This window comes from Mus musculus, chromosome 8 (assembly GCF_000001635.26).
Source record: "Mus musculus strain C57BL/6J chromosome 8, GRCm38.p6 C57BL/6J".
Classification (NCBI taxonomy): Eukaryota; Metazoa; Chordata; class Mammalia; order Rodentia; family Muridae; genus Mus; species Mus musculus.
In genome coordinates this window covers 27,108,991-27,130,373 of record NC_000074.6, presented here as the reverse complement: position 1 = coordinate 27,130,373, position 21,383 = coordinate 27,108,991, and the positions used below count along the sequence as shown (strand labels likewise).

General features: G+C 51.5%; 2 protein-coding genes across 9 annotated transcripts in view; one reads left to right on the top strand and one right to left on the bottom strand.

Moving 5' to 3' along the window:
* Window positions 1–1,658: 1,658 nt before the first annotated feature.
* Brf2 (BRF2, RNA polymerase III transcription initiation factor 50kDa subunit) lies at window positions 1,659–7,035 on the top strand. Of its 3 annotated transcripts, none has more exons than XM_006509180.4 (4): window positions 1,659–2,149; window positions 2,855–2,914; window positions 4,233–4,554; window positions 5,754–7,035. In XM_006509180.4, the coding sequence occupies exons 3-4, from the start codon at window positions 4,421–4,423 to the stop codon at window positions 6,478–6,480; spliced, it is 861 nt and encodes a 286-aa protein (XP_006509243.1). In that variant the 5' UTR covers window positions 1,659–2,149; window positions 2,855–2,914; window positions 4,233–4,420; the 3' UTR covers window positions 6,481–7,035. The 3 variants fall into 3 exon arrangements, with proteins under 3 accessions (XP_006509243.1, NP_079962.1, XP_006509244.1); NM_025686.2 differs by having other exon boundaries at window positions 1,742–1,953; window positions 5,754–6,542; XM_006509181.4 differs by lacking the exons at window positions 1,659–2,149; window positions 2,855–2,914; window positions 4,233–4,554 and adding an exon at window positions 4,569–4,924.
* Adgra2 (adhesion G protein-coupled receptor A2) overlaps window positions 6,938–21,383 on the bottom strand; it is a 37,917-nt gene continuing 23,471 nt past the window's right edge. The window contains exons 3-20 of one of the 6 annotated variants that reach the window (XM_006509223.4): window positions 20,975–21,046; window positions 20,602–20,673; window positions 20,362–20,433; window positions 19,776–19,939; window positions 19,109–19,322; window positions 17,867–18,031; window positions 16,890–17,088; window positions 16,145–16,294; window positions 15,868–16,029; window positions 14,913–15,137; window positions 14,500–14,719; window positions 12,859–13,058; window positions 11,523–11,650; window positions 11,117–11,240; window positions 10,523–10,668; window positions 9,838–9,927; window positions 9,475–9,608; window positions 6,949–9,372 (exon numbers count right to left, since the gene is read on the bottom strand). In XM_006509223.4, coding sequence (XP_006509286.3) covers window positions 8,339–9,372; window positions 9,475–9,608; window positions 9,838–9,927; window positions 10,523–10,668; window positions 11,117–11,240; window positions 11,523–11,650; window positions 12,859–13,058; window positions 14,500–14,719; window positions 14,913–15,137; window positions 15,868–16,029; window positions 16,145–16,294; window positions 16,890–17,088; window positions 17,867–18,031; window positions 19,109–19,322; window positions 19,776–19,939; window positions 20,362–20,433; window positions 20,602–20,673; window positions 20,975–21,046 — 3,571 coding nt within the window. In that variant the 3' untranslated portion in view covers window positions 6,949–8,338. Of the gene's footprint in view, window positions 9,609–9,722; window positions 9,928–10,522; window positions 10,723–11,116; window positions 11,241–11,522; window positions 11,651–12,858; window positions 13,059–14,499; window positions 14,720–14,912; window positions 15,138–15,867; window positions 16,030–16,144; window positions 16,295–16,889; window positions 17,089–17,866; window positions 18,032–19,108; window positions 19,323–19,775; window positions 19,940–20,361; window positions 20,434–20,601; window positions 20,674–20,974; window positions 21,047–21,383 lie in introns of those variants that run through there. The other 5 variants (NM_054044.2, XR_003947355.1, XM_006509222.4 and 2 more) reach the window with 5 other exon arrangements.

Below are 21,383 nucleotides of genomic sequence, written 5' to 3'. Positions count from 1 at the left end.
GTCACCAACACACAAGAGGGCATTGGATCCAATTACAGATGGATGTGAGCCACTATGTGGTTTCTGGGAATTGAACTCATGACCTCTGGAAGAGCAGTCAGTGCTCTTAACCCCTGAGGCATCTCTCCAGCCCCTTGCTTTTAACTCTTGATTTCCTGCCTTTACTTTCCAAGTGCTGGGGCAACAGGCGAGTTATATTAAAGTTCAATACAAGATTGTTTTCCCCTTTTCTCTCTTAAAAAAAAATTAAGAGAGGGTCTAGCTAGCCCTAGCTGGCCAGGCACTCACTCTGTACATCAAATTGCCCTTGGACTCAAAGAAACCTGCCTGCCTCTGCCTTCTGAGTGTCAGAATTAAAGGCACGTGCCACGTGGATAGCTCAAAGTTCAAGGTTTTAAACATGTCTGAGTCGGCCTGTAGCTTCCAGTTTGCCAAAAGTTGAAGGGGAGAGAGGAGGTGTGTGTGTGTGTGTGTGTGTGTGTATGTGTGTGTTTGAAGGCCAGATGTAGTAGCAAATGTCTTTAATCCTAGCACTCAGAAGGTAGAGAGAGGCAGATTTCTGTGAGTTTAAGACTATCCTGGTATATATAATGAGTTCCAAGACAGCCAGAGATATACAGTGACTCTTGTCTTAAAGTACAAAACAAAACAAAACACCCAAATCAAACCAACAATAAAATCCGACAATTTAAAATGCATTCTTACCAACTCCTAGCCTCCATCAATTCAGAAGATAGCATCTGAAACCCATGGAAAGGGTTTCCCCATATTCTGTAATGTTATTACCAGTGGTCCCTATCGTATGATATATGGCTCTCTTTGTTCTAAATCTAATGCAATCTTCATGTAACCACTTAACAGTTCTATGTGTTATTTGGAGAAACTTGTATCTATCTGTTCCTGGGCTCAAGTCCTCCTTTTTGGCTCTAGCATAAACTCTTGTACATCCTCTTTGAGGAGAGAACTATGGTTTTTCATGCTATTCTCTGAAGATATTTAAATCTACCACTCAAGATTTTAGTTCATCTTATTGTATTTATTTAGAGACATGTTCTTATTAAGTTGCTCTGACTGGACTGAACTCATTATGTACACCAGGCTTGGCTCAATCTCTACCTCCTAAATGCTAGGATTAAAGAAATATGTTGGAAAACAACAACAACAAGAGAGACTTTGAAAGAGAGACGGCAACTTAGTGTGGGGAGGTCCGTAGAGTACAACACAATTTACTGCTCTCTCACTGCAGAGTGATCTATTTTCTACTACGGTCAAACTTAACGTTCCTTACTACATAGAAAGGAAAAAACTGGTTCCACTTTTTTGAAGGGAGTTAAATCAGGCATGGTAATACAAGCCTGTAATCCCAGCATGTAGTAGGCAGAGGCAGGAGGATCAGTATTTTAGGTCAGCCTGGGCTACATAAGCATGATAGGCTAAAAAATAAATTATAAATTGGATAATATATTTTAAAAAATAGTGTTTTGCAGACAACAATTCCACATCTGTGGTTTGTGTCAACTCCCCACGTGGCCTAACCACAAAAACCCAGAGAGCCTGAGAAACAGTTAAATCCAGGAACCTCCCTTTCTAACTCAGGTTTCTACCCGAGTCCACAGAAGGGATCGGAAGTGGCGTACTGCCGAGGGGAGGAGCAAACTGCCAGCCGATTGGCCAGCTGGCCGGAGGAGGATGGTGCATCCGGAATAAGCGCCCCTCCACTTTATTGCCGCTGCCCAGTTACAAGTTCTCTGGGAGTTTGTGCCTGACGGCGGTACCGCAGCCCTGGACCGACCGACGAGATGCCGAACGGAAGCCGCTGCCCGGATTGCGGCTCCTCCGAGCTCGTGGAAGATTCGCATTATTCTCAGAGCCAGCTGGTGTGCTCCGACTGCGGCTGCGTGGTCACCGAAGGGGTCCTAACTACCACCTTTAGCGACGAGGGCAACTTCAGGGGTACTGGTCTTGAACCCGGGGATCGCCAGCCTTGGGCGGTGGAGTCCTTAAACCCAGCTCCCTCTTTCCAGCCTCCTCCCTTTCTTGGCCATGCGCACAGTTAAATGTGAGAGAATTGGGCTTAAGTAAACAGATGAGCTGGAGGAGGGTGCGATCCATCTGATTTCCCAGTACCTACAACGGTGTCTGGCATTGGGTGGGTATATTGGTTGGTGAATGAACGAAACGATAAAGGTTTCATTCGTCTTGTCAGACCTAGTCAGTGTTGAAGGAGTGCCGGTAAATTATTTGAAAATAACAACACGAACCATCATCTCCTAGCAGGTTTTAGCACTAATTGGCAACTTGCTCTCCTCTGCGTTCCACGCCATTGCTCTAGTACAGCGGTTCTCAACCGGTGGGTGGTGACCGCCGTGGTGTCCACAGAATCTTTCACAGGAGTCCCCTAAGACCATCCTGCATATAGGCGGTTTACATTATGATTCATAATGCAATTCATAATTCTCTTTTTTTTCTGTAGCTAATGCAATCTTCGTGTAACCATTACAAAATTACAGTTATGAAGTAGCAACGAAAATAATGTTAAGGTTGGGGGTCACCACAACGTGAGGAACTGTATTAAAGGGTGGCAGCATTAGGAAGGTTGAGAACCACTGCTCTAGCCCTTGGCTAATGCAGCCCTCAAAAGTGAATGTATCAGAGAAATTATTGGAAAATCAGAATTGCCAGTGCAGCTTTTAAAAATACAGTTCTGTCCTATTACTTTTACATAGATGGGTATCTTCTCTGAGGTAGAAGTAGATACACAGTCATTTGAAATCTCCCTGGCCTTATGCAGTCAGAGGGCAAGGAGGAGGTGAACGAAGGCCAGCTGGGTAATTTGTTGTTTGCTATTTTACAGAAGTGACATATTCTCGAAGCACTGGGGAAAACGAACAAGTTAGTCGCTGCCAGCAACGAGGTGAGAATCAAACTTTTTTCCCCCTTAAATTTCAGCTTTGCTTTTATTTATGTCACTGTTTAATGTTTTGATATTATGTGTATGGGTGTTCTTACTGCATGTATGTGTGTGTGTGCAGCATGTGCATGCCTGGTGCCCATGGAGTTAGAAGAGGGGGTTGGATCATCTGGAATTGCAGTTATAGATGGTCGTGAGCAGCCCTGTGGATGCTGGGAAGCAAACCCCAGGTCGTCTACAAGAGCAATAGTGCCTTTTAACTGCTGAGCCATCTCTCCAGCCCAGAGCATCAACCTTTTTTTTTCTTTTCTTTTCTTTTTTAAATATATTTTTTTATTACGTATTTTCCTCAATTACATTTCTAATGCTATCCCAAAAGTCCCCCATACCCTCCCCTCAACTCCCCTACCCACCCATTCCGGAGCATCAACCTTTTATGACACCGTGGCCTTAAAGACTTTTTTGTTTTGTTTTTGTTTTTCAAGACAGGGTTTCTCTGTGTAGCCCTGGCTGTCTTGGAACTCCCTCTGTAGACCAGGCCTGCCTTGAACTCAGAAATCCTCCTGCCTCTGCCTCCCAAGTGCTGAGATTAAAGGCGTGCGCCACCAACACCCGACTGAGATGGTTGTTTTGATGACCTAGTCTGTCTGTGTGTCCTTGTTTTCAGTGTTACTGGCGTCAGGCAGGCTGCGAGAGAACAGTTGTTAATGTGGCGTGTGCCTACAATCTCGGCACTCTGGGGTTGAGGCAGGAGGATAGAGTTTGAGGTCAGCCCAGCCTACATACTGAGTGTGTATTAAAAACTAAAAGGCATAGAGGTAGAGGAAGGTTTGGGTCTGCACAGAGAGCCTGAGTAAAAGCATGGCTTTGGAGCTAGGGGTAGGTCGGTGATAGAATATGTACCTATCATGTGTAAGGCTTGAGGTTCAATCCCCAGCACCAAAAAGAAAAAAAAAAGGAAAAAAAAAAAGAAAGAAAAGAAAAGACATTTTGCCTTGTCCATAAGTTAAAATACGAAGGTGGTGGATTGAATGTGACCTTTCTACAAGTGTTGTGCACCATTGGAAGGACCATGGTTCTAAAGGGCTAAGAATGTAGCTCGGTGATTAAAAGGTGTGCCCAGCATGGTTGAGGATCTCATGTAACTCCAGCTCCACAAAACACACGCCATATCAGGTGTCCTGTTAGCACAGAAGGGCATATTATTTGTGCATCTGGTATATATGGCAAGTTTAACAGAAGTCAATTAAGCCCTAGCAGAACTTGCTAGCAGTTGTACACTACTCTCTTTGACCTCTCTGCTTCCTGCATGTTTTCCTAGATCTCCGTCGAGTAAGAGACCTGTGTCGGATTCTGAAGCTGCCGCTAACGTTTGAGGATACAGCAATCTCCTACTACCAGAAGGCATATCAGCTGTCTGGGATCCGAGCTGCCAGGCTGCAGAAGAAGGAAGTGTTAGTCGGATGCTGTGTTTTAATCACCTGTCGGCAACATAACTGGCCCCTCACCATGGGAACCATCTGCACACTGCTCTATGCCGATCTGGACTTGTTTTCTGGCACCTACATGCAGATGGTAAAGCTCCTGGGGCTGGATGTGCCCTCCCTGTGCCTGGCAGACTTGGTGAAGTCTTACTGCAGCAGGTACTGGTCTAGGAGGAACACCGGGCTGGGCTGGATCCCGGGCATCTTTCACCCAGAGCCTGTCTCAAAGGATGGGAGGGTCTTTCCTGTTTTGTGCTTACTACTAATGCAATTTATACATGTTAATACTGTTTATACTGTTCCAAAACGTTGTAATTTCAAATCCCTTTTCCATCATAGGAGTGTGATAATTACAAAAAAAGAAAAAAAAAAAAGCCTGTTAGCCAGCCTTGGCATAGTACTGCTGAGCTGTCATTTCCTGCTTTATGAACGGCAGTCGATGGAATTACATGGCAGGGGCTACGTCATGTGCAGTGACCCTGTTCCAGCAGGGTCACCTCTATATGGAGTCCAAAGATGCCAGTTAATGGTGGGTCAGGGTCAGAAGCTAAGGCTTTACTGGGTTTTGGTCACTGTTTTGTTTAGACAGTCTCACACAGCCCAGGCTGCCCTTGCACGCATGGCTTTCTTGTCCCTATCCTCCCAGTGCTGGGATTACAAGTGTGCACCACTGTCCTTAGCCTGCCTTTGTTTTGCTTTGTTTTAATAAATTAGTTTTTTTTTTTCTCACTAGTATACTTTAAAACAAAACCACAAAGTGGCTGAACAAGTATGTTAGCACACATTCTTATTTGTTGTTGTTTTTTTCGAGACAGGGTTTCTCTGTGTAGCCCTGGCTGTCCTGGAACTCACTCTGTAGACCAGGCTGGCCTTGAACTCAGAAATCCTCCTGCCTCTGCCTCCCAAGTGCTGGGATTAAAGGTGTGCGCCACCACCGCCTAGCCAATGGCACACACTCTTAATCCCAGCACTTGGGTGACTGAAGCAAGAGGCTCAGGAGTTCTAGGCCAGCCTGGATAACATGGTGAGACCCTATATTTAAAAACAAAACAAAACAAAACAAAAAGCAAAACACCAGTAATGGTTGGAACTTGGTCATATCCTAAGTAGATGCTGGTAACAGCACACTTTCCATAGAGCGATCAAGGACGTTGGAACTGTGCAAGAGGAAGGCGCTCAACTCTGTTAGTGCCCTTCACCTGGCAAACGTCTGCCCCCTTTCCTCAGTCCCTCTCCCCAGCAAGCTTGGGTGTCTCCAGGACAAACAGCTTCCCAATCAGCCTTGGGAGGACGACACTTCTCACCCTGAAAGGGCACCGTGATCATTCATTCACTTGACCCTCACTTTGGTGTTTCAGCTTCAAACTGTTCCAAGCGTCCCCGTCCGTGCCAGCCAAATACGTGGAAGACAAAGACAAGATGCTGTCTCGAACCTTGCTGTTGGTGGAGCTAGCAGATGAGACGTGGCTAGTGACTGGACGGCATCCCTTGCCCATCATCACTGCAGCCACCTTCCTGGCATGGCAGTCTCTGCGGCCTTCAGACCGGCTGACCTGCTCTCTTGCCCAGTTTTGTAAATTGGCGAATGTGGACCTGCCCTACCCAGCTGCCTCTCGCCTGCAGGAGCTCCTGGCCGTGCTCCTTCAGATGGCCGGCCAGCTGGCCTGGCTACAGGTTCTAAAACTTAACAAGCGGTCGGTGGTGAAACACATTGGTGACCTTCTCCAGCACCGCCACATGCTGGTCCGAACGGCTTTTCGAGATGGAACAGCAGAAGTGGAGACCCAGCAGCAGCAGCAGCAGCAGCAGGGACAAGGACAAGGACAGCAGGACGAGGTGGGGGATGGTCCCTTCGATTTGCCCAAGAGGAAACGTCCCGCCAGTCCCACTCCCCTCCTGCCCCCCTGCATGTTGAAGCCCCCCAAGCGGACCCACACCTTGCCCCCCGAATCTGCAGTGACTGGCGATGAGGATATTTCAGATAGTGAAATAGAGCAGTATTTGCGCACCCCTCAGGAAGTTAGAGACTTTGAGAGAGCCCAAGCTGCTAGCCAGGCAGCCATGCGTGTCCCTAACCCTCCCTGATGCACGTTCTTTAAGGTGTCTTCAGTTCTGACTGCAATTTATTAACAGGCCTGTTGTGTTGCAAGAAATGACTCTTGGCTTTTCTTTTTTAAAGAAACCAAGAGTAGCCTTGCAGTTAATTGGACCAAGGTCCTAGAGAAGATGGGAGGCAGATGCGATGACTATGGTGGTGGGGTAGGGAAGTCCTGACCCGTGGTGCAGGTCACTGAGCCAGCTGTCTATACAGTCCAGGATGAATCCTTCCTAAGACTGTTAAGGAGTCTGTCTGTCCAGCTCTCTTCTACCCTAGTGTGCAGTAAACGCATTGCTGGGGTGAACGAGCTGCATCCTAGTGCTATCAACCATTCCATGAGCAGGAGCAGCAGTTCCTGGCTGGTGTCTGGTCTAGGCTCTAGTGGTTTGCAGTATTCATAAGACCCTTACATCATTAACAAAAGGACCATGGGTGGGCGACAGCTGTCGCTCAAAGAGTTTTGCAAGATTTTAATATATTAAAACAAAGAGGCATCTGCTGGAAAACATTCTATTGTATAAAACCAGAGCTTTTAAAATGTGTTTTCTTTGGCACTTCATCCCCTCCCTCCCCTTTCCCCAGCATATTGCAAAAAGCTCTCCAGTGCTAAGGCATTGGCAGGGTAAACAGCAGCAGCTCACGTGGGAGAGTAATACAAAGCTTTTCCTCTAATAGTGTCTGTGCAGCAAAGCATAAATAATGGGACCCATCTCAGCGAGTATGGCGTCTTCCCTGCTCTGTCCTCTCACTTGATCAGAGCTGGGATCCCTGCTACTTCCCAGTGCCCAAGGGTTCCTCTACTTCCATGTAGTTCTGTATTAAAAGGCATCTTGAGTTGAGGAAAATGGGGGCTGGAAGCATAGGCTCTTGAGCAGCCTGGACCCAGGCGCTGCCTCAGAGTGTGGTTGGGTTTCAGCGAGTTAGGAGGTGGTTTGGCATTTTGGGTTTCTAACTGAGGTTAGAAGTCAGATTATTAGCATGGCTTTGCCACAGGAGCCTCATGGAGGCATTTCCCCTCAGTCCCCCGGAGTTGGAGGGCTGGGAACAGACAGTGGGTATTATAATTAAGCAGCTAAGTGGAGCCACTTGCAGACCACTGTATAGGTTGTGAGATCCACATATCAGCTCCCTCCCCTTGAGTCTTAAGGCACCTGCTGGCAGTATCACTTCCCAGGTGTGTGGGGGTTCAGGGTTTGCTGTGAACTCTGCTGGAAAAACTGTGTACCACTCCCATAGTTAGGGATTCTGTCTCCCTAATGCACCTTTTCCCACCTGCCTGCCTCCTGAGGGACAAGCTCATCTCTAGAGCTGCCCACCACACTGCCCTACCCCTCCCACCCCCATCCCCCTTGCATAGTTAATCTGAAAGGCAGCACCTGTTACGCCCCCTGGCTCACCTGCTGGGATGGTTTCCCAAGCCAAAACTGGGAGAGAGGCCTGGGATCTTGGCAGTCACAGGATACCTTGCCGGGCTGGTGTGGAGAACCCAGTTCCCCGGTCTCCCTCTCATTTCCTGAGCCTACCTGGGCTGGGCTCTTCAACTCAGTTTATGGGTTACCCTAGGGACCGATGGATGTTTTATGCCTACCTGGCAGGATACCAAGAACTTGGCCACCAAAACTGGTCTGGGATTGTCTGTCGCTACTGCTGAGGGATAGTCCACAGTAGGGGCAAGCATCTGCCTCCCTCCCCTTTCCCTAGCCTGGGTAACTAATGATGGTGGACTCAAGGGCAGCATCAGCATGGCCGCCTTAAACCTACATACACATCAGTAGACGGCTTGGACCGCCCAAGAGGATTTGGGAGTAAACAAGCCCGCGTGACCCGCCCATCCTAAATCTGGACCTAGACGGTGGTCTCGCTTTTCCAGAGGCCAGTCTTCATGGAGCCTCCCGCTATGGCCTCTGCACCAGTTACACTGGCATCCTCATACTTGCCCCCTTTGGGGGCACCGTTAAGACTGGTAGTGTTGAGCGGATAGGAGCGGCGCTTGCTCTCCCTCTCCAGCGCGCTGCCGCTGCCCTTGAGGTTGTCACGGCTGGCGCTGCGGCGCTGCCCGGGGCGCCCCGTCTCAGCGATTGGCGCGGCGCTTGTGTCACTGCCCTCCGACGGCGTAAGCATGGGCTCACCCTCGAGTGGAAGACCGTCGCCTGGACTGTTGCGGCTGCTGCCCGGGTAGCTGTCAGACGGGCTGTTGTGCAAACTGCCGCTCTCACTGGACAACAGCTCGGGAGCTCCTGGGGACGTGCCCGCGCGCAACGCCTTGAGCCGGCTCTTACCACCAGTCTCTCCGGCTCGGTGCCCCTTGGCCCGACTCTTGTGTACTCGGCGCCCATGATGCAGGTTGTTATGGTGCCGGGGAGCTAGGCTGCCACGGGAGCCGGTGGGCTCTGGCTCTCCATCTCCGCGGGCGGCCACGCTTGCCTCGCACACCTGACTCTGGGCCACCTGCAGATTGGTGAGTTTGCAGGGGGGTGGCGGCGCGCGGCCACTGCTGCCACTTGGGGAGGACTTGAGAGAGGCTGGTCCCTCCCCCAACACTGGGGATCCATCCTCTGTAGCAGTCGGCAGGGCCCGGGCTGGGACATGGGAGGCCGAGGGCGAAGCAGGAGGGCAGCAGGCGCGCCAGGAAGCCCGGACATCTCTACGTCTGGCACAGTGGTGAGTGAAGACAAACAGACCAAGAGCTGAAGCTGCCACGCCGTACAGACAGCTACACACCACTCGGGGCAGCCAGCGCTGAGACACCGCCAAGGCACCACAAGCCCACATAGCCAGGTACAGGAAATGCGTGGTCATCAGCGCCCCCAGCTGGACTCCAGGAGAATATACGCCATCACCATCCTCTGGGGGCGCAGGTGTCCCTACTCCTGCGCTAACTGTAGCCAAAAGAGAACCAGAGTCATTCAGGAGGACGCCACTACTCCTGAGCCTGGTGGAACCCCTCAGCTCTTCCCCTGGCTCCAGAGAGATCCTGTTACCCTGCTTTGGATTCTGGGCCACATGGCTCCGTAAGTGAAGGCCTGCACACAAGAAGTAGATCCAGGTGATAGGCAGAATCAACGCCACCGGTATGTAGAAGGCACCAAGGCTTGGACGCCACACCAGCCAACAACTAGGGGGAGACAGAGAGGTAGTAGATGAAGAGTTTGGAGAGCGCCCTGGAGGCGGGGGCACAGGCTGGGTGGTTAATGAGGTAGGATGTGGAAGTAGAGAGGAGAGGCAGGACCTGGCTTAAGTCAGCATGCAGGGGCTCTCTGGCTGGGCGGAACAGCAGGCATGGGGCTGGTGTGAAGGTTGGGCAGGAAGATGGTGGTGTTGAGGTAGGAGGGAGTGGTGCTCACTAGGGACTGTGGTCCCGGTAGTTGTGGATGTTGACCGCAGCGGTGATGCCGCAGATTATGAGGGGGATCCCTCCAGCAATCAAGTAGAACCTGGGGAGGGGCAGCGGTGGGGCGGGGTTTAAAGGTCAGAGCGATGAACCACTGGAGATAAGGGAACCAGGCGCTCAGAGCCCTCAAACTGAGTCTCTGTCTTTTTCTCTGCTCTCTTTAAATCTGTGTGATTTGGGGAGGAGGGATGGGGCAGGTAGAGCTTGGCTAAAAACTGTTCTAAGAAACAAGAACCAAAGCAATCCCTCTCTCCCTCCCTAAGCAATCCCGGTGAGGGACCTTCCTTCCTTTCTTTCTTTCTTCCTTCCTTCCTTTCTTTCTTTCTTTCTTTCTTTCTTTCTTTCTTTCTTTCTTTCTTTCTTTCTTTCTTTCTCTCTTTCTCTCTTTCTCTCTTTCTCTCTTTCTCTCTCTCTCTCTCTCTCTCTCTCTCTCTCTCTCTCTCTCTTTCTTCCTCTCTCTCTCTCTTTCTCTCTCTCTTTCTTTCTCTTTCTTTTTTAAAATTTTTTTTTAGTATCCTTACCCAATGCCCTCTGGTGCCACCCAAGGATCTTGTACTCATCCCCACCCACCCCCAGCGTTGCCACACCCATCTTGGGTCTTGAGGCCCTTCTCCCAGCGGATAGCTGAAAGCACTCACCGGAGCATGGGGCGAGGACCAGGCGGAGCTGCTTCCCCTTCTTCCAGAGGGGGTGCCCTCCAACTAAGCTCCTTGTGGAGGACTCGAGCCTTGACCCCCATCCAGAGCAGTGACGACAAGGAAGAGTAGTGCAGAGTGATGCCCACCTACAAGGTCAAGGCACCGAGGCTTGGGACCTGAGTTGCTGACTGGGCTATACCCTGGAACGTCAATGGAGCATGTTCTCACTATCCTCTCAGCTCCAGCAGCAACCCGCGGGGGGTGGGGGGGGGTCATCACACTGGTCCTAGCCCGTGTCCTCTCTGCTTCCATCCAGGGCTTTCTCCCACCCTAGGGATCCTCTGGGACCCAGGTGTAGCAGTCTGGCTGGTTCAAGACCTCTCCCCACTGCAATCCCCACTCTCCACTTAGCCCCCATCTTCAGCGATCTCGGAGCTAGCCTGACCTTTCCTGGTATTCTCCACATCACCCCTTCCCAGCCCTACAAAGCTAGCAGAGAGAACAGAGGAGCCGGGGCTAATCCCATGTACCTTGTTTCTGTTGTTATGCTTCTCCCCCCGCCCCCCAAGGCACCCTATATTTTAGAGTCCTTACCGCTTGACAAACCATTTGGTAGTTGGTGAGCGTGACGCCCCCCACGAAGACAGCAGAGGTCATGGCCATATGGAAACAAAGGTTCAGCAGCATGTGCCAACCCTTCCGGGACACGTGGATGGAGCTGCCTCAGGGGAAAAAAAAGTCTTTTATGAATGAGCTATCCAACCTCTCACAGGGTCTCAAGACCCCTGGGAGAGCCGAAAAGAGGAAGACACGTTCTCTATGAGCACATATATGAATGTGCTCTAGGCAATGGGGAAGCAGTCCTTCATCTCCCCACCCCCAAAATATGTTGTCGAACTCCAGGGCCTGATCAGGTTATGTGGACCTTCCTGAAGGAGAAACATCTGCCAGTCTATGGCAAGATCCTCCCCCGGCCCTGCCCCCCGGAGCAAACCCTCACCTGTGGTTGAGGATGTACGTGATGATGGTGGAGAAGAGACAGAGTAGCAGCAAAGCCGTGCAGGGGTACACGACGGGATGCAACCCAGCCCCAGAGCCTCCTGCCTCCCGCGGGAATGCATTCAGCTCCTGGAAAAGAGGGAGCGAGAGGGCTGAGCTGTCCCAGTCTGTCCCTAAGCCGATTTCCCTCGCACTGACCCCTGCCAGCCTCGACCCCCCACATCTGAATGCTTCAGTCCATTTGGTAGATAGAACATAAGTGTGGGGAGCTGGCCTCAGGGAACACTGGCCATCCTGTCTTCTCTCTGTCTTGCCCCTTTCAGTGTTCTGCCTTTCCGGGGGCTGCTTTTCAGATGCTCAGTTGAAAACTCAAGCGTATGGGGAAGGGCTGGGGAGATGACTCATGGTTAAGAGCACTGGCTGCTCTTCCAGAGGACCTGAGTTCAATTCCCAGCACCCACACAGCAGCTCACAACCATTTGTAACTTCAGATGCAGGGGATTTGACACCCTCACATTGATATGCATGCAGGCAAGACACCAATGCACATAAAATAAAAAGAAAGAAATCATAAAAAAAAAGAAAGTTCCAGAGGAAGACTGTCTGTAATACGGCCGTGTCTTTGCACAGTGTCAGCAAAAGTGTCAGCGTGAGGAGTGGGCCAAGGGAAGGGATGACTAGACGTGTTCCCAGGCTGCTTTTCAACTAGAACAACTCAGGTCACAATAAGTACATTGATACACACTCATTATTCTAGCATTTGGATGGCAGAAGCAAAGGATCATCAATTTAAGGTCAACTATATAGTGGGCTGGGTTACAAGAAATCCTATCTCAAAAATCAGAAACCACTCAAATGGCAGTGTGGCCCACATCTTTAATCTGAGCACTGCAAGCAGAGGCAGGCAGATCTCTGACTTTGAGGCCAGCCTGGTCTACAGAGTGAGTTCCAAGACAACTGGGGCCGCACAGAGAAACTCTGTCTCAAAACAACCAATCAAACAAACAAACCAACCAGCCAACCAACCAACCAAACAAAAAAACCCCAAAACAACAAAACCTCAAACCAACCAACCAACCCATACCAAAACCCAAAAGGGCCTGAGGCCAAAGCTAGATGGTTCGAGATCCCTCTTGAAAGATAAAGGGCGTGTTAGAGGCTAAAGGGTCATTTCCCATGAACTTTAACATCAGCAGAGCACAGGGTTGCTGTCCATTCTTTATTTTCTTGTGGCTTCAAGTGATCAAAGTCCCCCCAGTCCCTACCTCCCACACATATTTCCTTGCCTCCCTGCCCGCATCTCTGCACACTCTCCCTTCCCCCACCATTATACGCACCATAAGCACGGCCACATTGCCCAAGTGCTGGCAGTACAGGGAGCTGACGTTGGGCTGGCTGTAGCGGAGCCTGCAGCCTTCAGAACTCCAGCCTCCAGGCCCGTCCTGGTTCCACCAAGCTGCCATGGGGTCAGCTCCTTCAGCCCAGTGCCTCAGTGACACAGCCACGGGCTCCGTCAAGTTTCCCACACCACAGCCACCTGCAGGGGCAAGGATGTCCATGCAGACACATGAACCCGTCAGGAAGGTTGCTGAGAGTGGTAGGAGCATAAGGGGACAGACACTGCTGACCTGGGGACAGAACTAGAGACAGTCTGGGTTCAGGATACCCCAGGGAGACTCAGGCAGGGAGTGAGAGACAGACAGGTGACACTGCTTCTAACAGATTGCTAGATGACTGTCAGCTGAAGTGTGCACCCTCAAGGGAACAGGCACAATGGTCTGTGTTCAAACACTAGAAACTGTCTGTGCTCAGCTCACTAGAAACTGACACAAGCGAGGCACTTAACAAGTGTCCCCACCGAGACTGGAAAGAGCCTATTGTAGGAACAGGAAGGGATCCCGGGGTAGTGACAGCAACTCCTTCATGGCACACAGGAGACCCTGCATGACATGTAGAGGAAGGTATGTGTGTATATGTGTGTGTGTGTATACATGTATGTATGTATGTATGTATGTATGTATGTATGTTTGTATTTATGGTTATGATAAACCAATGGGGCCTGAAGGCGCTCTGATGTGTCTAGAGGTTTTTTTTCCAGAGGAAAAACCTGGTGACATTTAGGTCTCGTTGTAGAAGGAGGTTGCCTTGGCAACCAAGGCCAAAGTTTGTTAGGTAGAAGGAAAGACGGACTCGGAAAGACACATGTGGGCAGGCGGTGGGGGAGAAGCTGCTCTTGATGGGACAGCCCAATTAAGGCCAGGGCTATAGTGTTGGGGATCAGACGGTCAACAAGGTAGTGAATCCCTCCCCACTTCCAGTTACCCCTCCCGCTCTAGTCTCTAGCCTGTATGCTGTGTCTGGAAGCTCTGACTGCCCCTTGGGGTCAATTCTGTCTGTCCCACCTTTAAAGGGGACAATGCCATGGCTATTTTGCCCTTTTGGACACTTCTCACCAGGGCTGCTGGCCTATTGATCTGAGGAGCCTCTGGCTGGAACAGCTCAGGTGTGTGTGTGTGGGGGGGGGGTATTATTCAAATTCTCCACTACTCAGGGAGGCAACATCTATGGCCTTCCTGGTTTCCTACTTTTAACACCTGAGTATTAGGTAGCGCTAAACTTCCAGGATGCGCTCATGCCCTACTGCTTGCCTGACCAGGGGCCATGTGTGCCAGTGCAAGAAGCCTGGGGTTTGATGCAGAGGGAAAAGAAGCGAGGCTTTGTGTTTGTAGGCTTTCTGATATGTCAGATGCTCAGACTATAAAACTGCCCTTCGTCTGAGATGTAAAACCATGCCTCTTTAAGCTTCATCTCCACCAATCCCTTCTTTTATAGGACATCTCTATTCCCACCCTTCCCTGAAAAACTGGTAAGGTTTCTGCCATCCTCTGCTAACTGAACCATGGCAGTGGGGTGGGGGTGGGGGAGCCACGGAGGTGAGAAGGAGGGCAAGACAGACAGGCAGGAAGTTAGTCCCTTACTGGTTCCTGCAAATATGACTGGGGTGGCCACACCACGCCTCTTGCCAGGCCCAGCTGCTCCAGGACGGGAAGTGTTGTTGCCGTGGCTGCGGAAAAGACGGCCATTTCTGAAGACCAGCAGTTGCAGGGTGCAATCTGGAGGGACTGGGGGAGCCAGGGCAGCCGGAAGGGTTGAGAACAGGCTGGGGGGCAGCTGGATGGAGGCCAGGGCCACGCTATTCTGAGGGGACATAGGAGGTCCTCAGAAATACTCAGCAACCCTGGGCTTTGAGGTCTTCCAGCCCCTTCCTGTGTCCTGTGCGGTTCCCCCTCCCACCTCCCACCCTTACCACCTGACACCTGCATCTCAGTACCGCCCACCTCAGCTTCTAGTCCCCACACCCACCCACACTCTTCCCTTCCCCCGTGCCCACCTTGATGTGGAAGGATGACAGAGAAATGTTGGGCCTCCCAGTGGTGCAGCGGAACCTAAGCTGCTGATCAGCTAGGGGTTCGGGCTCCACTGGGGCATCCTGGCCGACGCTGCTTGGCTGTGCACCCGACACTCCTACCTCCCTCCTCTGGAAAGCCGTGCAAGTCAGACCCACGTAGCTGTGAGGCTTGATGAGGTAGGCCTCCAGTGCCACATTTCTTGAATTCTAGGGACAGGGAACTTGTCACCCAGTGTCTGAGATAAAGTGGTCTTTTTTGCAATACCACACATTTCCTCGCTTCAGATCTCCCTTTATCCTTCACTGTCTCTTCAAAGCATGGAAAGTCTTAGGTGTGCCATGGAGTCATCTATATGCACACTTGTGTTGTGCACACACACCCACATGTACACATGCATACACGTGTGTCTTCCAGCCACGGGCCTTCTTCTCTTGGAAGCATTGCTGCTCCAGTATGCTTGCTATCTTCTACCTGCTATTTCTGTTGCCTGCACCTCAGCTGTCAGGAAGGGTCCATGTCTAGCTCCCATATGTCCCCAAGTATCTAGCACGGCATCTTATATAGAGATGCTCTACCAGGCTAGAGATGTCACTGTCCCTCAGTGAACTTGTGGCACTCCTCATTCCATTCGAAGTGCTGTCCACCCTGCACAAAGCCTCCCTTTTCCTGCACCTCACACCCACTACGCTCCTATTTAACTTCGGCCAGCTAACCTTCAACTCAGCCCCCAGCCAGAAAGCCCCACACCGTGTCACCATCGCTGCCGGCAGTTCACAGCTGAGCTGTGCTTGCCACCATGCTACCAGAGCCTGCAACGTGCCCCGTGTCCCGGCGAGGGGGAGGCATGTCCCTTCTATGAACCAACTGCTACGCTCTCAGGCTCCCCTCCCCCAGTGCTAGCCCCTGAAGGGTCCCTCCCGCGCCAACCTACAGTACCACAGAGATGTGCTGGGCATGGGGGCTAAGAGCAGCTCCTCCGATTCGCTCCAGGGCACCCACAATGCCACTGCAGGCTTTGTCTTCTCTCTGGGCCAGCCACAGAAGGTGCTCATCCACCAGCATCAGGTTGCTGGCCATGTCCACCATCACCTCCACCAGCTGAGGGAGGGAGGGATGGAGGCAGGGCCGTTACCAAGGGCAGGGGTGGTATTTGGGACTCAGCATGAGGCTTGAGGTGACTGGAGGAGGCTCCAAAGGAGATGCTGAATCTCACCTCCTTGATCTGGTCAACGTAACCCAAAAACTTCTGGATCATCTGAGCCACATAGACCACGTCCATCATGTCTGAGAAGCTGGCGGCCTCTGCGGTATACACTCGCAGCTGGTGGGCCAACGTCAATGCATTGGAGGCGTTGATGGGCATCTGGGGGTGTGTGTTTGGGGGGGGGGAGAAGATCAGCCTGATTTCCCCTTTCTGTTCCAGAACTAGCCTCTGGGATTCAGGGCCAACATGGGAGAGGAACCAAGACCATCTACTGAGACCGTCATGGTCAAAAGTGTCCATGAATCCCTGATCATCACAACTCTAGGCTATTCAAGTCAAGTACCACCAGCCTAAGGATAGTAATAAGGCTATAAACCAATGTGATGGTGGATAGGGAAGACAGAGGAGAGGAGAGGCCTGACCCTGGGAAAAGAAAAGCACCAAGGGATTAAAAAAATAAAAAGGTGTCAGTCCACAGTCCTTGCTGTTACCTCCTTTTTGAGACAGGGTCTCGTTATATAACTGGTCATCCTGGAACTCACTCCATAGACCAGATTGGGCTTGAACTCACAGAGCCCCACCCCCCTCTGCTTCTGAGTGCTGGGATAGAAGGCATGCACCACTATGCCTGGCAGCTGTACCCACTCTTAATGCACACCCAGGAATCGAGGTACAGCCTCCCTTACGAGGCATCAGGCTCCATCCCAGCCAATTCCAGGAATCAAAGTTTGGGGGGGGGGTGCCCCAGCCTCACCAGCACAAAGGTGTAGAGCACCCGAGTGATGTCATTGGTGTACAGACAGTGCGAGTAGTCCCCTGGCTCCCAGCGGCCAGCTCGGTCACACCTGCGTGAGGCTCGGGTACCCGGGGCTCCCCCACTCAAGGGCACAGAGGTGAAGGGGTACTGTAAACAGGACTGGTAAGCCGTGATGCCAGCCAAGGTTCGGGGCCACCTAGCGGTAGAGTTAGGAAACTGTTAGGACCAAGGCTCTTTGGGACAAACACCCTCCCCTCCTTAACCCTGTCCCAGGACTGTGACACCAGACCACTGGAGCTTAGTGCAGGGTTCAGCAAAGGGTATCCTGGCAGACTTTAAGGGGTTCCCAAGTTCTGCTTTCTTTCAGATTGTTCAGACAATGCTACTGCAGGCAATATGTGGGGGTGCAGTGCAGGGATTCACAGACAAGATCTGCCACTAATTGCCACAATATGCTGATTGTTTTTGTTTTTTATTTTGATTTTGGTATTCTCAGCTCTACAGTACGGAATACTGTAATAATAACTGCCCTCCATACAGAGGGCCTCTTTTGCATACCAAAATGGGAAGAAGCAAGGAAAAAAGGCTTATTTTCTTGAGATGTAACAGCAAGACAGTGGGTTAAGTGACAAAAAGGGAGGCGTTGGGACTGACTGGGAGGAAGAAAGCAAGTGGGTGGGAGCTGGAGAAATGGCTCAGAGCTTAAGAGCACTGACTGCTCTTCCAGAGGTCCTGAGTTCAATTCCCAGCAACCACATGGTGGCTCACAACCATCTGTAATGGGGTCTGATGCCCTCTTCTTGTGTGTCTGAAGATGGCAACAGTGTATTCATATAAATAAATACATCTTTAAGGAAAAAAAAAAAGAAAGCAAGTGGGTGCCCCTCATCATTTGTGCTCTCAGAAGGTACAGGTGCAGGGCTGGGGACAGGGTGGGAAGAGAGGCAGCCATTTAAAAAGCAGAGGCAGCCAACCTGAAGTCCCCACGGTTGTTGGTCACCCGCTCTGCAGGGCAGTAGGAGGCAGAGGTCTCCAGCACTACTATCTCCACCTTCTTGCTGGTGTTGCCTTGGACTGTGGACACGGAGCACTCCCATTCACCAGAGGCCCACACACCAATGTGAGACAGGGTCAGCTCACTGCAGGGGAGGAGGAGGAGCTGGCTTTGGGCTCTGGTCAGCAGCATCACCATAATCACCATCACCACCATCATCAATTTTCATTATCGTTATCATTATTAGTCAACTTGACCCAAGCTAGGGTCAACTGAGAAGACAGAACGTCAACTAAGAAAATGCTCCTATGACAGAAGCATTTTCTTCATTCATGTGGGCAGGGTCACTCCTAGACAGGTGATCCAGGTCCGGAGTTGTTTAAGAAAGCATGGGGAGCAAGCCAGGAAGCGCCCCCCCCCCCATGGCCTCTGCTTCAGCTCCTGCTTCCAGGTTCCTGCCCTGCTTGGCTTTCCTTCCTTTCCTCCCCACGTTGCTTTTGGACATGGTGTTTATCACGGCAACTGAGACACTCCAGCCTCGACTCCCCTCCATGGCCCCTGGACAGCCCACCTACCTATGCCTTGTCCTGGGACAACAGCTCAGGTTCTTGTTCTAATGGGATGAGAGATCCCTGTGCGCACATACTCACTGTCTTCTGATTGGAGGGGCTCTGCGGGCACTGTAGAAGCCCCTCCAATCAGGAGGCAGTGAGGGTTTAGTTCTAAACTCTACTCAGACCATTTATGATTGCATCTTAGCTCTCTGTCACCGGGTGAATATGCCTGGCCCAGGGAGTGGCACTATTTGGGGGTGTGGCCTTGTTGGAATAGATGTGACACTGTAGGTGTGGGCTTTAAGACCCTCATCCTAGCTGCCTGGAAGTGAGTATTCTGCTAGCAGCCTTCAGATGAAGATGGAGAACTCTCAGCTCTTCCTGCACCATGCCTGCCTGGATGCTGCCATGCTCCTGCCTTGATGATTATGGACTGGACCTCTGAACCTGTAAGGCAGCCCCAATTAAATGTTGTCCTTTATAAGAGTTGCCTTGGTCATGGTGTCTGTTCACAGCAATAAACCCCAAACTAAGACACTCTCTATAATCTCTCTCTCTCCCCCTCCTCCTTTTCTCCCCCCTCTCCTAGGAGCATGTCTGGAGGGCAATGGCAACTGTGGCTATCTGTCTCCATGCCCTCCACTAGAGAGGGACAACAGAGCCCGTACCTGGTGATGAAGGTGCAATCATGGATAAGGTTTTCAGCAAGGACGATGCCGGCCTGCTCATCGCTCTCCATAGGAGCCCCATTGTGGTACCAGTGGATCCGGGTATCGTTGCCCAAGTAGCTGGCTGAGCACTGGAAGGGCAGGCGGTCACCCTGGAACACCACTTGGCGAAGGGATGGGATGAGGTAGTGGGTGTGCAGTTCCAGGGCCCCTTCTGTGCATGAGACATCAGGGATGATGCCTGAGCTCAAGCACGAGAGAGCCCAGGTCTGTGAGTGGCTCCACTTAGTGCCTTAATTGTCCTTAAAGGGCAGCACAGGGCGAGAGTAGGGAGAGTGGGGACCCACAGAGCAGGCCCAGACCCTCTGCCTCTAGTGATCTCTGGCTGGGAATGAAAGGAGTCAGAAAGAATCCACCCAGGAAAAAAAAAAAGGGAAACAAAGAAGTGTATGGTGGTGTTATGCAGAACGGGAGACCAGATGAAAATATAAACAAGCAAACAGGTCTAGAAGAGGTTAGGCATGCTGGCGGAGAGCCACCCCATGGAACTCGGTCCTGGAAAACATGGTCATCATATAACCACATCCCATCTGTAACCCAGAGAGCCTTGCCCTAGCAAGCTGTGGGTAAGGGACCTGCTCTTTGGGGCCTGGGACAGGTTCCTCACCACAGCGAAGCTGGGACTCCTGGAGGCTGCTCAGGGCATGGGCGTGCAGGGCACTGGGGTAGGCACAGAGTGTGCGCTCAGACAGCTGCAGGGAGTGATTCCGGGCCCAGGGCAGCAGCCAGCGCAGGCGGCAGTCACAGGTCAGAAACTCAGTACCAAAGTCCCTGCGGGGCAGGCACAGGGAACAGTGTGGGCTCACACGGATGAGACTAAGCAGGTAAGGGCTGAAGAAGGCAACCTTGGGTATATGTGTGCCCTGCTGCCCAGGATATGACTAATTTGGGGGCACTTCTGGCAGTCTGCCTAACCAACAGGCATGATGCTCCCCCGCCCCCCTCGGGGCTAGAAATGGCCACACAATCAATCAATGTGTTGAATAAAGAATGGGAGTTTGAGAAGAGGCAGTGTGGGGTGGTGGGCAGGTAAGGTGGTTGCTCACAGGATCTGGGAGTTTCTTGAGGGGTAAGGCAAGGGCTGAGTCCCTGGTTCCAAATGTCTCCATTCTAGGCAGAGGAAGAGACGGGGGGGGGGGGGGGGGGGGGGAGGGAGGGGGAACTACTGTTCCTGTATTGGGAAAGATACTCACACAATCTTAAGGGCTGGCAGCTCATCAAAGACCCCAGGTTGCAGACTAGAGTAGATGTTTCCAGATATGTTTCTGCAGAGGGCAGGGAAGGGTGAGATAAGATCTCAGGGACCCCCTGGGCCAAGCCAGAGACAGATGGAAGGAGAAACGGGTCTGGCCCAGCCTTTTTCCTCCCAGGTCCTCCCCTCCCCTCCCTTTCCGCATTTCTCTCCCTCCCCCTCTCTGAGGCCTATCACTCACAGTCTGAGAAGTCTAGGGAGCCCTTGAAATGTCTCAGAGGTGAGACAGCCAATCCGATTGTTGGAGAGATCTCTAGAGAGAGAGAGAGAGACACACACACATCAACTCAGCAAACCCTCAAATACATCAGGATGAAGATTCTCTTCGGAGACATTCAGCAGGAGATTCTGTGGGCAGTAGGCTTGGGCCCAATGCCACAGCAAGCTGGAAACACCTCCACGTTTGGCCCCAGCCAATGTACTGAGGAAAGGCTGGGTGTCTGAGAAGGGACAGGGCAGGGTTGGTACTAGGGGCGGGTGCTTGGGGTATCTGGGAATTTCTTTGTGGATAAGGAGAGGGGCTGTGTGTAGAGTGGGCAGGGCATGCTACTCACAAGCGTTTTAGCTCTCCCAGACCTAGGAAGGCTCCAGGCTGCACAGTGCTGATGACATTGCTCCTCAGGTCCCTGTGGGAAGCAATGAGGAGACCTTCACACTTTTGTCTGAAGGATGCCCTGCTCCTTGGGTGGGACATTTTGTCACCCCAGTTGCTGTCTCTGTGGAGCTTGGTTTCTTTCTACATCTGCTTTCCTAAACCCCACCCAACGGGTCTTTTCAGCCTCAATAGTCACCAGTAAGGCGTACTGGTCAGAGAAATGTCTGTGAGCTAGAGTCCCGTGAAAAAGGACAAATCTGCACTGAAGCCCCCATGGACTAATTCACTGGCCGCTTGTCTAATGATGACAGAGAGCTGTGTTACAAATGGAAAGCCACAATTATCTTGGGCTATCTTTAGTTCCCTTA